This window comes from Bos indicus, chromosome 13, assembly GCF_029378745.1.
Source record: "Bos indicus isolate NIAB-ARS_2022 breed Sahiwal x Tharparkar chromosome 13, NIAB-ARS_B.indTharparkar_mat_pri_1.0, whole genome shotgun sequence".
In the NCBI taxonomy this organism is placed as follows: domain Eukaryota; kingdom Metazoa; phylum Chordata; class Mammalia; order Artiodactyla; family Bovidae; genus Bos; species Bos indicus.
Genome location: NC_091772.1, coordinates 60026355 through 60044095, shown reverse-complemented (window position 1 = coordinate 60044095; position 17741 = coordinate 60026355). Strand labels below are relative to the sequence as shown.

Here is a 17741-nt window from a genome sequence, read left to right as displayed (position 1 = left end):
TGAGACTCTTGTTGATGGCGGTAAGTCCACAGAATGCTAGATGGACTGAGGGCATGGCACAGACAACCTTCAGCCCCAGAGGATTCCCCCATTTGCTCCCATTCATGGAGGACCCTGGAGGACCCCAGGATCCAGTGTGAATGGAAGACAATCCTGGTCTCAAGGGATTCCCAGCCTAGTGCAAGAGATAGAACTCACTTCATTCTTTCAATACCCAGATGCTAGTGCCTACTCCATGCTGGCTGCTGGCCCACAGACCTTGAACTGTGGCAGATCGGAGTGAGTGAACAAAACACCCCGGTTGCCTCGCCTTCAACTGAAACAACTCTGAGACATGTCCTACACTGCTTCCCAGAGTTGCCTGGCAGGACTGAGCTTCAGGTGCCCACAGGTAGCATCCTGGCATGAGCACATAACATACATTGGCTCCCTTCCATTCCCTGTCTCACTTCTCTACTCCCTTACTGCTATTTCCTGGAATCACCCCCCAGTAAACCACTCAAATCCTCATCTCAGGCTGGCTTCTGTGGGAACCCAAGCTAACAGGGATGATGTATCACAAGGAAACAAAGTTCTGTGAGCTGTAACCAATTGTATGCAAAGCAACGGCCAAACCAAGGGGAGCCATCTACCCAGGTTCAGGCAATGGTGGAGGTGGTGGGGACTTTGCCTTTAAAACACTTACAAGCAGTAATATAATGGACCAACAACCAGTCTACTTTTCTTATCACCATGAACCAGTCATTCTAACCAACTTCAGTGACAAAATTCTCTTCCCCACTGAACATGATAGATCTCACTGTCCATGCCCACCCTTTGGCACCCCACTGAGGCTACCTGCACTAACAGAGAGTAATTGACTGTGAGCAGAGGAGATGGGGGAAGGTCTTACTCATGCAACAGTGACCCGCCAAACACACAGTACCAGCTGCCTGGTACAGTCCTCCAGGTGCCCCTCTGCCATGGCAGTTTTCACACTGGGTTATCTCTGTCATTTTTTTAACCACTAGACAGTGAGCTCCATAAAGGCAGGAACTAAGGCTTGGTTATCTGGGCCTGACTCATAGTAGACACTTAGGAACGGGGCTGCTACTTTTGTGCAGTGCACAGCTTGCATCACTATTCGTGGTGATCCAGCCTACTGAGGTTTTGTAAATGAGTGAATGAATGAATAGGTGAGAATTTTCAATAATGGGGAAGGACACTGCAGAAGGGATACAGTAAGCAAAAGTAGGAAGCTTGCAAGTGCAACATTTCTCAGTGCAAAGGGCAAGTAGCTTTATGTCACTGGCAGCACTGCCAATACACGTCAGGAGTTCCATGGTCATCAGCTTTAGCACCACCCAACCTGCCTCTTGAGAAATTTGTACGCAGGTCAGGAAGCAACAGTGAGAACTGGACATGGAACAACAGATTGGTTCCAAATAGGAAAAGGAGTACATCAAGGCTGTATATTGTCACCCTGCTTATTTAACTTCTATGCAGAGTACATCATGAGAAACGCTGGACTGGAAGAAATACAAGCTGGAATCAAGATTGCCAGGAGAAATATCAATAACCTCAGATATGCAGATGACACCACCCTTATGGCAGAAAGTGAAGAGGAACTCAAAAGCCTCTTGATGAAAGTGAAAGTGGAGAGTGAAAAAGTTGGCTTAAAGCTCAACATTCAGAAAACGAAGATTATGGCATCTGGTCCCATCACTTCATGGGAAATAGATGGGGAAACAGTGGAAACAGTGTCAGACTTTATTTTTGGGGCTCCAAAATCACTGCAGGTGGTGATTGCAGCCATGAAATTAAAAGACGCTTACTCCTTGGAAGGAAAGTTATGACCAACATAGATAGCATATTGAAAAGCAGAGACATTACTTTGCCAACAAAGGTCCGTCTAGTCAAGGCTATGGTTTTTCCTGTGGTCATGTATGGATATGAGAGTTGGACTGTGAAGAAGGCTGAGAGGCGAAGAATTGATGCTTTTGAACTGCAGTGTTGGAGAAGACTCTTGAGAGTCCCTTGGACTGCAAGGAGATCCAACCAGTCCATTCTAAAGGAGATCAGCCCTGGGATTTCTTTGGAAGGAATGGTGCTAAAGCTGAAACTCCAGTACTTTGGCCACCTCATGTGAAGAGTTGACTCATTGGAAAAGACTCTGATGCTGGGAGGGATTGGGGGCAAGAGGAGAAGGGGACGACAGAGGATGAGATGGCTGGATGGCATCACTGACTCGATGGACGTGAGTCTCAGTGGACTCCGGGAGTTGGTGATGGACAGGTAGGCCTGGCGTGCTGCGATTCATGGGGTTGCAAAGAGTCGGACACGACTGAGCAACTGATCTGATCTGAACATGTGTTTGACCTACCTGCACTCTGCCTCAGACATGCTCAACCAGAATCTCTGCAAATGGGATTCAAGAACCTGGGCATCCCAGGGGAACCCCAAGAACACAAAATTTGGAGAAGTACTGGGCCAGCTAACAAAATGGGTAGTGGATTTCAAAAGGGTGAAATTGGCCCCACTGGGCTAAGCCCAGGCCAATATTTCATTCATTCACCATTCATTCATTCATTACAATAAGTATATATTGAACCAGGGAAGCATTAAATTACACCTGTGCACTAGACAGACATGGTCCCTTCTCCCTTGTCACAGTTTAGTGGTAAGCCAGTCATCAAATTATTAAGCAAATAAATATTTAGCATAGTGTCAGGTTATGATTAAAGCTTTGCAGGAAAGACAGCAAGGTAAGGGATTAAATAAAGCTATGACAAAGCTAGACATATTGAAAAGCATATTAAAAAGCAGAGACATTACTTTACGGACAAAGGTCTGTATAGTCAAAGCTATGGTTTTTCCAGTAGTCATGAATGGATGTGAGAGTTGGACCATAAAGATGGCTGAGTGCCGAACAATCGATGCTTTCCAACTGTGGTATTGAAGAAGACTTAAGTGTCCCTTGGACTGCAAGGAGATCAAACTAGTCAATTCTAAAGGAAATCAACCCTGAATATTCATTGGAAGAACTGATGCTGAAGCTCCAGTATTTTGGCCACCTGATGCGAAGAGCTGACTCACTGGAAAAGACTTTGATGCTGGAAAAGATAGAAGGCAGGAGCAGAAGGGGACAACAGAGGACGAGATGGTTTGATGGCATCACCAACTTAATGGACATGAGTTTCAGCAAGCTCCAAGAGATGGTGATGGACAGGGAAGCCTGGGGTGCTGCAGTCCATAGGGTCGCAAAGAGTCAGATATGACTGAATGACTGAACAATAAAGGGGTTAAGATAGGATATTATTTAGCTGGGATGTCAGGGAAGCCCTCTGCTGAGGCTGAGAGGAGGTGAGGGAAGGAGTCACCTAAAATGAAGGCATAAACCATGCAGGTCTTTGTGGAAAGAGCGGTCCAGGGGAAGGCAGTGGGGGTGAGAGGAAGGGATTAGATACAGAACACATTCTGAGGGTAAAGTTGGATCAGATGTGGGTGTGAAAGGCGAGGGAAGTCAAGGTTACTACAGTCAGGAGTGCAGAGGATGAGAGGGGAGTTGAAGGAGTTAATGTCTAAGAGAGAGGTGAGGGTGGGGAAAGCATATCAGATGATGGTTCCTGCAGACCCAGGGGAAGGACTTACTTTTCTTTTGAGTGATGGGAATCCCGGGAGGTTTCAAGCAGAGGGATGTGATCTGGTGTGTATTCTAACAGGATCTCTAGTGGCAGAGTGTAGAACAGACTTTTAGGAGTCAGAGATGGAGTAAGGCAATTTAGTGGTTGGTGCAGACATTCAAGTGGGGGATGATGGTGGCTTGCAGGAGGGTGCTGACTGGGACCAGAAAACTAAATTTATTTGAGTAAAAACAGTAAGTGGTACAAATCAGGAAGAAGACAGTCAAATAAATGACTGACATTTGGAAGTAGATCAGCTCTGCATTCAGCAGTTGTGTCTTCTTGGGAGAAGCAGCTTCCATTTTCCAAGTGAAAAATGAAAGTGTTAGTCTCTCAGTTGTGTTCAACTCTTTGAGACCCCCCTGGACTATAGCTTGACAGACTCCTCTGTCTATGGGATTCTTCAGGCAGGAACACTGGAGTGGGTTGCCATTCCCTTCTCCAGGGGACCTTCCCAACCCAGGGATGGAACCCAGGCCTCCTGCATTGCAGGCAGATTCTTTTCCATCTGAGCTAAATTTGCAAAATGGGAATGATAATGGAACATACTTCATAAAACATTTGATAGAATGATACGAAGTTTTTCACCCAGGATCCAGCACACAATAAACATTTAATAAATGTTATCCAATGAGCCAGACTGCTAGATTGCAGTACCATCTCTATTGTTCACTCATCTTGGTCAAATACACTCGTCTGTGTGTGTTTGTTGCGTTGTGCAGTCACTAAATCGTTGTGTAGAACACTAAAAGTGTTCTACTCTTTTGCGATCCCATGGACTGTAGCCTACCAGACACCTGTGTCCATGGGATTTCCCAGGCAAGAATACTGGAGTGGGTTACCATTTCCTTCTCCAGGGAATATTCCGGACCGAGGGATAGAACCCGCCTCTCCTGCTTGATAGGCAGATTCTTTACCACTGAGCCACCTGGGAAGCCCCGTGTGTCTGTTTACCCATCTGCAAAATAGAGCTATCAAATACCAACTTTATAGGGTTCAGTCTTGAGGGTTAAATAAATTAATACAAGTAAAACATTTACAATAACGTTCCATGGAGCAAGCACTGCATTGCTGCTGCTGCTGCTGCTGCTAAGTCACTTCAGTCGTGTTCGACTCTGTGTGACCCCATAGACGGCAGCCCACCAGGCTCCCCCGTCCCTGGGATTCTCCAGGCAAGAACACTGGAGTGGGTTACCATTGCCTTCTCCAATGCATGAAAGTGAAAAGTGAAAGTGAAATCGTTCAGTCGTATCCGACTCGTAGCGACCCCATGGACTGCAGCCTACCCGGCTCCTCCGTCCACGGGATTTTCCAGGCAGGAATACTGGAGTGGGGTGCCATTGCCTTTTCCGAAGTACTGCATTAAGTGCCGGCTATTACTACGAAAATGTTTTAATCTTATTTCGTAATCTCTTCTCTTACAAGCATACGCCCACCCTATTTTGCAGAAGTCTGTGACTCAAAACAAAGGTAGCCTCTCTTCAACGATGCCACAACCTACGTGTAGCACATCTACCACCTACAGAGAAGATGAAGATCCCAACTTTGAAGGACCTCGCTCCCAGGGGTCCTGCCCTGCCCATGCTCTGCCTGACGGAACCTTTAAGAGTCTTCCTTCTGTTTCCAGCCGGGCGCTCTCGCGCGGTAGCGCGGGAGTTGGAAGTTACTTCCGGTGGCCACACCCCCGCCTCTGGGCGTCTCCATTTTGGTCGCGCAGGTTGACATTAGACCACTACCTGCGGAGTAGCGGAGAGGAGTCAGCAGTGTTGTGAGGGCCCTGTCGGCTCACCGCACTTTCTTCCTCCCTTCCTCCGCCCGCAGAAGCCAGGGTCGCCCATGGCTGGCTTGGAGGTACTGTTCGCGTCGGCGGCGCCGGCCATCACCTGCGCGCAGGACGCGCTTGTCTGCTTCCTGCACTGGGAGGTGGTCACGCACGGCTACTACGGCTTGGGTGCCGGCGACCAGGTACGCCACGGAGCCAGGGTGGCGTGGGACCATTGTGGAGGCGGGAGGCGTCTTCTGCCCGAATCCAGATCCCAGAGGCCTGGTCCAGAGTGCCCGACCTTCCCCCTTCCCAGGTCCGGGCCCTGAGGCTCATGACAGTTTTGGTACCTGTACTCTGCGGCTCAGGGAGGTGCTCTACTGTTGCATTCTAGCTGGCACAACGTGATTTGAAAACCCATGGTCAGAAACTCGCTCCAGCACCGGCTGGCGTTCTCCCAGGCTGGGATTTTGCCCTCTGGCACCGAGACGGGGGTAATAAGCTCCCTTGAGCACTCCTCACCTACCCGGGGTGAGGGCTGTATTCAGTACCACCCTCCTACTGTACTGGAGCGTTCACCTGGATCCAAGCACCGTATAGAGGGACACCAGTATAGGGGAGCGCTTGGACTCAGCTCCAGTCAAGAGCAGAGGGCTCGACACCCTTCACTCTACACTGCAGGGCCCCGTGCTGCCCACTCACCGTTGTCATCTTGACCTCAGGCTCCGGGCCAACAACCACCTCCCCAACATGTACACACATGCATCCTGGGTGTGAAGGCCAATTAAACTGTCCTTCACCATAGCTGTCCCTACAGAAGCAGCCCCTCCTGCTCTCCCATTCTCAGACTCTGCCTCTTACAGCTGGGGGCCTTGTTGCCAGTCCCCACAGAGCCCCAGGACTGCTGGTGCCAGCCTGCCTCACTTGATTCTTTGCTGTAGCATTCTCCCATCTTCCCTGCCCCTTCCCTGTGGCTCTCCCCCGCAGGGTCATTGTACACATCAGCTTCCTGTGAGCACTGACCTCGACCTCTTCCTGCGCAAATCCTGCCAGCAACTCTGTTGGAGACTCTTTGACAGCTTAGAGACCTCAGTCTGTGTGGATCATTGCCTGCTCCTAACCGCCAGCTTTCCCCTGTCTGTACTCCAGGCTTCCAAGTTTTAAGAAAGAACATGATTTGGTTTAAAAAAAAGATCCCTGACTGAATCTCAGAGGTGCAGTCTGTTTACCATGCCACATGTTGAGTTCATGCAAAACAGAAAAAGTTGCTGGCTCCAGACCTCTTGGGGGAGGCCCCAGGAGAGTGCATATGGGGAATTGGAAAGCATTACCCACTGTCTGTCTGTCCACTCCAGTGCTAGGTCAAGCATGTGCCCCTGGGGGATGAGTGTTTGTGTTGCGCACTAAAGCGTGGTGTATTTTTGCTTCTCTCTGCCCTTAAATGCTTCTGGGGCTCAGGTTGTGCTTGTTGTCCTCTCACTTCTGCGTTTACTTTCATTCAGAGTAGAAGCCTTTTGGAGGAGTATCTTTCCTATTAGTTTATTCAAGAGAGGTTTTAGTTTTCCAGCGTGGGGCCCACAGACTCAGCTGAGACCAGCGGTGTTTGCAAAGTTCAGAGAATGTTTGTCTGAAGCAGCCGCCTCCTGCTTCCCACCCTTCTAGGGGTGATAAGAGAGAGAGGAAGGTCCTGAAATTGTGTACTTGATCATTTACTATGTTGACAGTTAAATAGAAAGCTAAATTGTCTCCTTTTCTCTTTGGTTCTATATTCTCTGGTTCAGGAAAACTGTGTACATAAAACTTGATTAGAAGAACAATGCATTTTCAATCAAAAATTCAGTATTGAGTTTGGATTTCTTTCTTGAAGTCAGCACCACACCTCGTAAGAACTTTATAGCTCTGTCAGGTCGTTTAGGTGGCCAGGGAATAGAGATGGCCACAGGCTTGAATTCGAGGATTTTGTGTTCTGTTGTAGGAATCTAAGGATTATGACAAAAGAGAAAAATGCCTGAAATGATCTTTTTGAGACACATTTTAGCCCAGGGATACTGGGATGCACTCACGGCCATTAAAGAATACTTCCAGCCCCAGGATTTTGCCTAAGGGGACAGCTATCTTTACTTTGTGGGGTGGGCGTCTTTAGCCATAACACAGGCAACCAGGAGCTCTGAATGCCAAACCCAGCTCTGCACCTGACTTACCATGACCTTGGGCAATTCTCAGCTCCCTCTTGTTGTTTAGTTGTAAAGTCATGTCTGACTCTGCTACCCCGTGGACTGTAGCCTGCTGGGCCCCTCTGTCCATGGGATACCCCAGGCAAGAATACTGGAGTGGGTTGCCACAGCCCCCTCTTAGCTCTTAGATTTTTTTCATCCAAGCCAGTTAAACTACACAACCATGTACTTTGGCTACTTTCCAGTTGTAGCTCTTTGGGAGGTCTGATATTGATGTCCTAGTCCAACAGGCAGTTGAATGCCATGTTTGACTTGATATCACCAAGGCCAGTCTCTTTCAGTCCCACCTGTTTTCCCTTATCAGGGCAGGCGCTGAGCTGGGGAGCACTGGTTCTGCTGCAGTGAGAGGTATCAGCCCCGCCAGACCCCAGTAGTGTCTCTTGCTCTGGAAGCCAGATGTTATGGGGCAGTGAGCAGGCCCAGTTACATATATTCCAGGAAGAAATTCTGGTAGGTTGAATGCTGTACATGGAGAGTAGAAATATAAATTCAGACGCCCTTGATACAACAAAGACAAGTCATATTATCAAATTCTTGGCTTCCAAAGTAAACCATAAATCCAGGACACTACACGTGTTACAGGAAATTTACCCAGCTAGGGGTGAGGGGATAATTTCTTAAGCAGAGTTGGCTGATAAGTTTCACTTTTGTTTTCTGTCACTTTCATTTCCCTGCTTCAGGCCTGTGAGTTTCCTTGTCATTTAGCCAGGTTTGAAACCAGGTCAGTTGCAACATCTTGAATTTTATTTGGCACCACTTTGCTCGTTTGATTTACAAGGCCTAGAGGTGACCAAAGAGGAGAGGCCCACAGTCTCTATTCTTGGCTTCCCGTTGTCCTTGGTATCTGTGAGGTTTGTGTGCTTAGACCTTTGTGTGTTGTTGTTGTTCTTCATCTTTGGTCCCACTCCTTCCCACTATAGTCTCGTGAATACAGATCTTCCCAGTCCACTTGCTCTGTGTTTAGCTATAGACATATGCATCCATGAAAATAATATAGATGGTTTTTTTCATGTGTTTTAATTATTCTTTTTACATAAATGGTACCCAACTGTAAATCTCATTTTTTAAAAAAGTTTGTCATGTTGTTTATTTTTACCTATAATACTGCAATTAGATCTAGTTGTCTCTTCTCACTGCTGTACTATGGGCATATTGTGCAATTTGCCTCCCCTTTGGTGCCCTCAACAAGCCCTTGTCATATTCCCTGTGCCTCTGTGTACAGAATTTCTTTTAGGAGTGGAGGTTTAAGGTCTTGGGGTATTGGCTTATCTGATGGCACTAAATATTACCAAATTGCTCTCCAAAGGGGGTTGTATGAATATGAACAGCCTCCAGCAGTACTTAGAGGTTGCCATTCTCCTTACACCCACACAAACACCTGGCAAAAAATAGAAAAACGGATAATAGCAGTCGGATGGATGGATCCTGGTATCTCTGAATGCTAGTAAAGTTGAACAACCCTTTATACAGAGTTAGTTGCTCTTACCTTTTGCCAGTTTTTCAAGTGGATTACCAATTTTTATAGTTCATTTTTCAGGCATTCCCTTTTTGTACTAGGTATTGATTCTTTTTCATTTGCAGCCATGGCACATAGCTCATCCTAGCCTGTGGCTGCCTGTTCACTTCGTTAGTAGTAGCGGTTATTGATCGGAAGCTTTAAAATATGAGCAGTGTCGAAGATAGCATTTTTTTCTTTTGTGGACCTTGTTTAAGAAATCTTTTCCCATCTGGAAATCAGGTTTTGGGTTTTTCTATAGAAATAGTTTGAGAACTATGTCACAAACATTAGTGTATAAAAGGAAAGTCCTTGGGTTTGTTTTTCTTTTAAGAAAGGAGAACATCACAACTCCCAGTGATGCATTTTTACATCCATTTGGTTGGCAAAAATATTTTAAGTTGGACAATAGCATGTTGCTGACCACTTGAAACAAGAACTTGGATACATTGCTCATGAGAGTGTAAATCCGTACTTTGGCAAACAATTGACTTTATCTTATAAATTAAAAGTTCTTCCCCTACATATATTTTATAGAAGTTCATTTCTATGTTACTAGGAGATGTGTGAGCTAACCTGTGTACAAGAGCGTTCATAGCAGCGTTATTTATAATAGCATAACAGATAAGTTGGAAACACCCCACATATCCATCAAGGGAGTGTAACTTGCAGCATATTCATACAACGGTGCATTATGTGGCTGTGAACTATGTAGCAATGGAATGCACTGTGCATCAACTATAGTTACGGATAACTCTCAAAACAATATTGAATGAAAATGACAAAAGTGATGCCATTTATATAAAATTCAAAAACATTTGAAACAACTTATTTTTAGGATTTGTGTATAGTAACATAACTATAAGGAAAAGTAAGGAAATTTTTAAAAATACAGACTAGTGACTACCCACAAGGGAAGAGGAGGGAGATTCATTAGGGGTACACTACTCAAGCCATGTTCTTTGTCTTAAGCTGGTTGTAGACACCTAGTTGTCCATTTTATAATTCTTTTTTTTAAAATCTTGTACATATGCTATATTTTGTGTTTGTATGAAAGTTATTCATAACTTTTGTTAAACCACTACAGTAGTCTGGAGAGGTGTCATTACAGTCTATTTTTAGTCACTACTTTCATGATGCCTTTGCAGTTGGCTGAAATTCCAAACTTTGAGAAACACTGTCCTTAGAATTTCACAGTATTCCTTGAGATGACTGGCCTTATTCTTGGCAGGGAGATGGAGAGATTTTTCAACCAAGACTGTAGCTTCTAAACAAGTTCCAGTGCTGTGTCACAAAGGCAGTCAGGAGTGAGGGGGAAACGCTGGAGCTGGAGTCCAGAGACCACAGATCCCTCACTTGCTGTTGGACCTTGGACGTTTTACTTCTCCCGACCTCCATGTCCTCATCTGTAAAGTGAGGGAACAGGATTCGATTATCTGTAATTTCCTTTTTTCAGATCTGAAGTCATGATCTTTCTCCTCTCTGGTGTCTTCTCAGCCGGGTCCCAATGATAAGAAATCAGAACTGCTGCCAGTGGAATGGAACAGTAATAAAGACCTGTATGTCCTCCGGTATGAGTCCAAGGATGGGTCCAGAAAGCTACTCGTGAAGGCTGTCACCGTGGAGAACAGCATGATCATCAATGTGCTGGTGAGTGTAGTCACAAAGAATCTGATGTTGGGAATGGACCTTGGGATCGCCTTTTTGAAACCCATTTAAGAGCCCTCAGTGTACGTGAAGCCTTTAGCTAGTGATCCTACTTCTGGAACTTTATTCTGAGGCCAGGACCCTAAATGTAGAAATGCTTTGTGTTCAAAGATGTCTACTCCTTATTATTGTAAAAGGAAGTGCTTGCCATCACAAAGGAATAGTGAAGTAAATTAAGGTAGATTCATTCAGGGACAACTTGGGAGAAAACCAAAAAAGCTTACTGTAGCCCTAGGGGACGGCTTTTAGTTCCTTAGACTTGCTTGGCTCACAGCTTTTTGCTGCCTTGAAGCCTTTATCCTTCTCGTTTTCCCTCCTGGAAAGCTCTTCCTCTCTCCACCTTTGCTGCCTCACACAGGTACAGTCCTTTAGCCTGACTGACTCCCTCTTGTTTTCTTTTCACTTACTCAGAAAGTTCAGTCAGTCCTGACTGCTTCCTCTAGTCTGTCAGAAAGATCTAAATTATGCCTCTGCTTCATCATTTTATTTTCCTGCCTGGTACTTGACACGGTTTGCAGTTAGTTCATTACATTTATGCTTTGGTGTAATATTTTGTATTCTGCCACTATAGCAGAATGTTCTGTAGTCTATATAACATGCCCTCTAAGCACCCTGAGGGCAATGACTCTCTAGGTTTGGCCTGGTTGTCTGGATTCATATAAAGATATCATGCAGTCTGTAGTGTTCTGCACTTTGCATTTTTACCTTGATATGTTTTGGAGGTCTTTACATGGCAATGCAAATGACTATGCCTGATTCATTTTAACCACTATGTAGTATTCCATAGTACAATAATTTATTTACCCCTCTTCCTTTTGATGATCACTTATATCGTATATCACTCAAGATTCTTAGTTTGAAACAACGAAATCCCTTTAGGTTCATTTGAATAGTTGGGTTTATTAAAAGAACTGGGATAACCATGTTGTCAGAAGGGCTGGAGAAGCACTTTGAAGGCTGAGCTTCCAGGGCATTGCTCCAAACCATGCTGTGGAAACCAGTGCTGCTGCCGTCAGCCCAGGGCATTAGGTACTGGCTGGCTGCCAACCCAGGGGCCCCCTTCTCATGAGCCACTGATGTTGTAGCCCCTGTGCTTCTGTTGCGGCCCATAATGGCAAGATGTCTGCTTCTTACCCAGCCTGTTTGTCCATGTTGCTCACCGCCAAGTTGAAGTTGTGCATCTTTTTGGCACCCCATTCACATGTTTGATTTTAAGCTGCAAAAGAGCTTGGGAAGTAGGTTTTTCTGGGCTCTGCCTCAGAAAGGCATTATTCCTAAATCAAGAGTTGGCCCCAAATGCTCAATATGTATTTCATCTGTTACAAATAGTCCTTGTATATGTCTCTTGGTGCCCATGTGTATTTCTTTAGGTTGGATATAAAATTGTTCTTCTCCCCTCTAGTTGCCCACTTACTCACTCATTAGACCAGAAATACCCCAGTCTCTCATTTTTTGTTTTCATTTTTCTAGGAACATGGCTCACAGCAAGTGTCAGATTTGACCCTGAACTTGAATGATTATATCGATTCAGAACATCTGGTTGACTTCCACAGGTATTTCTAAGTGATGGCTTTTGCCTGGGAAAAAAGAAGAGAGAATCAATGGCCAGACATAAGGAATGGACTTGAGGTGTTAGAGAATGGAGGAAGGTTAACAGAAGGATCCTTCTCCTGGGCACTCTGTTCTTTCTGTTTTTAATTTATTTTAAGAGAAGATTCATGTGGGAAATGCCCCGTGAAATAAAATGATGCAACTTAGAGACCACAAGTCTGCAGGGTAGAGATGGGGCCAGGCCAGTGACCTCTTAGGATAAGGTGTACCTACTCTGGTACACTCCATTCCCCAGTTTTTTGTTTTAATGGACTTTATTTTTTACAGCAGTTTTAGGGTCACAGCAAAATTGAGCAGTAAGTGTAGCAAATTCCCTGGGACCTCCCTCTTGCCCCGCACTCTCACCATCCTGCAGCAGAGTGGTGCATTTGTTGATGAACCTGTGCTGACCCATTATCACCCAGATTCCATTCTTGGTGGTGTTGGGGTATGTTTACTTTCGTAAGAAACTGCTGCACTGTCTTCCTCAGTAGCTGTACTATGCTGCTTTCCCACCAGCAGTAAACGAGAGTTCCTGTTGGTCTGCATCCTTGTCAGTGTTTGAGATTTTGGCCGTTCTAACAGCTGTGTAGTGGTATCTCATTTTTGTTTTCATTTGCAGTTCCCTGATGACATATGATGTTGAATATCTTTTCATACGCTTTTCTGTTGTCTTTGCATTTTCTTTGGTGAGGTATCTGTTCAGGTCTTTGATACATTTTTTAATCAAGTTGCTTTCTTAAGGTTGAGTTTTAGGAGTTCTTTGTATATTTTGGATAACAGTCATTAATCATATATGTGTTTTGCAAATATTTTCTTGGAGTCTAACTTGTCTTCTCATTATCTTGACTTTTTATTTTGAAATCTGCAACCCCTCAGAAAAGAGGGTTTGCAGAACTAATACAGTGAACACCCATATACCCACCACCTAGGTTCACCAGTTTTTAACGTTTTGCTGCATTTACTTACTTTTTCTGTATGCTTTTTTGTTCTTGAGCCATCTGAGAATTATTTCCAGACTTTATGAACCTTAAGCCCTAAATATTTCAGCATGTATCTCCTTCTTCTTATGTAGATGTCCTCCTGTATAACCTTAAGGCAGTTATCACACTCAGGAAATTTAGTTTTAATACATTAATGTCATTTAGTACACAGTCAGTGTTCAGGTTTCTGCGTCATCCAAGTGGTGTCCTTTCTGGGTAGTCTTTTAGTTTTCAATTTGAGGTTTTTGTTTTTTTAACCCAGCCAAGTATCACAAATTGCGTTTATTTTCATGTCTTTTCAATTACCTTTAATCTAGAAGTTTCCTAGACTTTTATTTTTCTTAGCATTGCTATTTTTGAAGACTTGAGGTCAGTTGTTATATAGAACATTCAGATTGTTAACTTATCATTTGATTCAGGTTGGACATTTTCAACAAGAACTCTATGTAAGTGAGGCTATGTTCTTCTAAGTGCTTCATGTCAGGCTCATGACGTCTGTCTTGTAGATTTGGTTCAGTTTGGTCGCTTGATTATGACAGTATTTGCCACCTTTCTCTCCAGTAAAGACATCTGTTTTCCTTCAGGTTTTGATTTACATTTATGAGGTTTGCTTTTTTTTTTTAATTTATTTTTTATTGAAGTATAGTTGATTTACAGTATTGTGTTGATTACTGCTGTATAGCAGAGTGACTCAGTTATACAATGTAGACATATATATCATATTCTTTTCCTTTGTGGTTTATCACGAGGTAGTGAATGTAGGTCCCTGTGCTACACAGTAGGACCTTGTTTATTCATTCTGTATATACCAGTTTGCATCTGCTAATCCCAAACTCCCAGTTCAGTCCTCTTCCACTTCCTCCCACTGGCAACCACCAGTCTATTTTCTGTGTCCCTGGTTCATAAGATTTGTTATTTGACTCAGGATATGACTCATTTTAAAATGACAGATTTTTAGGAATTCCGTAGAGTCCTGCTCACTCCCTGCTACCTCAGTCTGCCTTAACACTTCAGCGATAGCTCACATTGCTTTTCTCTCACAGACAGAGAAAAAGAGGCCTAGAGCAGCCTTCCAAGGCCCCTGAGTTAGTGACAGAATTGGACATTAAGCCCCGGAGCCCTGCCTACTTGGACCAGGAACCTGGTTATCCTTCCCATGGGGCCTTTGCCTTCCATGACTCTTCCCATGACATGTGATGAACACACAATGAGGCTGAGGGCAGGGTGGGGTGGGGTGGGCCCAGAGGAGTCAAGGCCCTGTGCCCCTACACCTCACCTCTTTCTAATGGGGTGGTAAACGAGAAGGGGCAACTCAGATGCCGAAGAAGCTTAGGCCCAAATCGCGGAGACAACGCCGGGCTATTGCCCCCCTTACCCAGGTCCGCCGGGCGGCCTGTTCCCACCCTTGCGAACAGTCCAAACGCTACCAGGGCCGTCGCCGCTATTGTCGCCACCGCCGCCACCAGCACCACCACCAGAATACTGTGCGCAGGGTTACCAACCAGCTGAAAGCAGCTGACGCCTCGTCTCCTTTCTTCAGGGTCTACAAGAACAGCGAGGAACTTCGGTCCCGTATTGTGTCTGGGATTATTACACCTATTCATGAGCAGTGGGAAAAAGCCAATCTAAGTCCCCACCGGGAGTTTCCCCCTGCCACTGCCAGAGAGGTGGACCCACTCCGGATTCACCCACAACACCCACATACCAGCCGACAGCCTACCTGGTGAGTACACAGCCCATAGAGGGCAGCCCCAGCTTCTCTAGAAGGATTCTATCCATGACCATCCCTGCTGCTTGACCCCTCTCTGGACCCCCCACATCTCTTCAACAGAATTGTCAAGAGTCTTGGTATTTGGAGATAGGAAGTGGAGATCTGAGTGAAGCAGTGAGTTCTTGTACTGCTGCTAGTCACCCCAGCATCTTAAGGCTGCATGCATCTTTTTTAGAGGCTACACAGAGCCTCTGACTCGCCCAAGGGTCAGTGCCTCTGAGGTGTATGTGTAGTACTCCAGAGTTGCTGCCCAGCTGGTTCAGTTATTCATTCCAGAGCTGTTTGTACAGGACTCTGAATCAGGCTTTGAGGGAAAACGCAAAGATGCAGAAATACTGGAGGTTCCTGGAGGGGATGTCGTCTCAGTGTTCCCTTTCTTTGCATTTCACTTCATTGTAGCCCCGGATCTCTTTGACAACATGAAAACTTTTCCAAAACAGCATAAGGTCTGAGCAAGTCACGTCTAAGATCTTTGCAGATTGGGATGGCAGTATGTAGGACTGGAGACTTTTGCTCTGAGAGAAGACAAGGAGCAGGGACGCCGTAGTCTTTAGCTGAGATGGCACTTCCCAGTTTGGAGTCCACCGTGCGGTAGTAATGGTGGGCTTGGCAGGGTTGAGAGGGAGGGCTCACTGTGCAGCCATAATAAGCACTCAATAAGTGTTAACTGCCATTGTAAATACTCTGTGTTGCAGTTATATACCTTTGATTAATTAAATGGGAAATTTATTACTATAATAAGTAGTAATTGGCAAGTCTCTTTGACAATTTTTGGAAATACTGGTTTCTGTGGGCAAAGTGGAAATTGATAAAAAGTCTTGAAAGGTTGGGAACAGCTTGTTTGATTATTTAAGATGACTTGCCTAAGGTCACCAGCCAGTAATTAAAGAGACAGAGCCGGAGCTGGGGGTTCAGGTGTCCTCACTCTAGCCCAGTGTTCTGCTGTGATGTAACCAGAATATGTTGACAAGGTTTAAGGATAAGCCCTAGACAGCAGTCAAATTGGGGAAGACTTTTAGATCTTACTAAGTGGATAGTAATTCTCAGGTCTCTCAGATTTACTTCCCGTATCAAAACATATTTTCTGAAATCTCCTTTACTCTCTTAAAATGGAGTTCATAGATAATCTAACTTACCAAATGCAAAATTTCAAAAGGGGTCATATAAAGTATAATATAAATGAGAAATAAATAGTAAATAATGATAAGATAATGTTTGTTTCATTGTGTAGATGCCTGAGCATAACTACACCAGAAAAGATATGCACTTGTATGTGGGGTTATCTTGAATTTGACATCATTTACAAATCATATATCTGACAAGAGACTCGTATCTAGAGATACATAGATACGTAGAGAACTTTACATTTCAGTAATAAAAAGACAACCCGATTTCAAAAATGTTAAAGGATTTGAATAGACATTTCCCCAAGAAAGGTGTACAGGTGGCCCATAAACGTGAAAAAAGCAGAAATCAAAACTACAGTGATAAACTACTGGTTTGTGCACATCTTCATGTACAACTTTTGTATAAGAATGTTCATAGCAGCATTACTCATAATAGCCTAAAAGTGGAAACAACCTAAATGTCCATCGGCTGATGAATGGATAAATGTGATATATGCATACAGGGAAATATTTGAGCAATAAAAAATGAAGTACTGATACTGATACACATCACAACATGTATGAACCTTGAAAACATTGTGCTAAGTGCAAAAAGCCATTTATGTGAAATGTCAAGAATAGGCAGATCCACAGAAACAGAAAGTAGATTATTTGGTTGCCAGGAGGTGAGATGGAAGGATTAAAGAGCATGAATGGGGAATGACTGCTGATGAGTACAGGGTGTTTTTTTAGGGTGCAGAAAATATTCAAAAATTAGAATAGTTGCACTTTCTATAAACATCTAAAAACCACCATGTTAACTGGATTAATTTTGTGGTACATGAAATATCTCAGTAAAGCTGCAAAAAAATTTTAAAAGGTCCTAGTTTTGTCTTACTTGGAAGCATGAATATATAACAATTGAAATAAGGGTCCTAGGATCAGACTATAAGAGCACTGATAGTAATAGCCCATGACTGAGATTTTGTATTTTCCCTTCAACTGGAGAGTGGTTTGATAATAACCTAAACAATATTTTTTGAGACCAACATTATACTAGCAAAAGGAATTTATTTAAAATTAGTTACTGAAGTCTTTCCCCCTAAGAAACAAGGCAAGGATATCCACTCTCACAAGTCTTACTCAGCATAGTACTGAAAGTTTTGTCACCACATTAAGACAAGAAAAAGAAAAGGCATACAGATAAGAAAGGAAGAAATAAAAGTTTACATTCATAGTTGACATAATGGTCTACATGGAAAATCTCAAGGAATCTACCAGAAAAAGAATATTATGAGCCTAGTTAGGTTGTAGGATACCAGCTGAACATCCAAAAGTCAACTGTGTTTCACTGTATTAGCAATAAACACATGGAAATAGATGTTTAAGATACAGTATAATAGCTTTTAGCTCAGCTGGTAAAGAATCCGC

General features: G+C 44.2%; 1 protein-coding gene across 1 annotated transcript in view; it reads left to right on the top strand.

Moving 5' to 3' along the window:
* Nucleotides 1–5337: 5337 nt before the first annotated feature.
* Nucleotides 5338–17741, top strand: part of PSMF1 (proteasome inhibitor subunit 1) — a 38777-nt gene continuing 26373 nt past the window's right edge. Inside the window, exons 1-4 of the mRNA XM_019972178.2 lie at nt 5338–5627; nt 10651–10803; nt 12331–12413; nt 14974–15156. Coding sequence (XP_019827737.1) covers nt 5499–5627; nt 10651–10803; nt 12331–12413; nt 14974–15156 — 548 coding nt within the window. The 5' untranslated portion in view covers nt 5338–5498. The remainder of the gene's footprint in view (nt 5628–10650; nt 10804–12330; nt 12414–14973; nt 15157–17741) is intronic.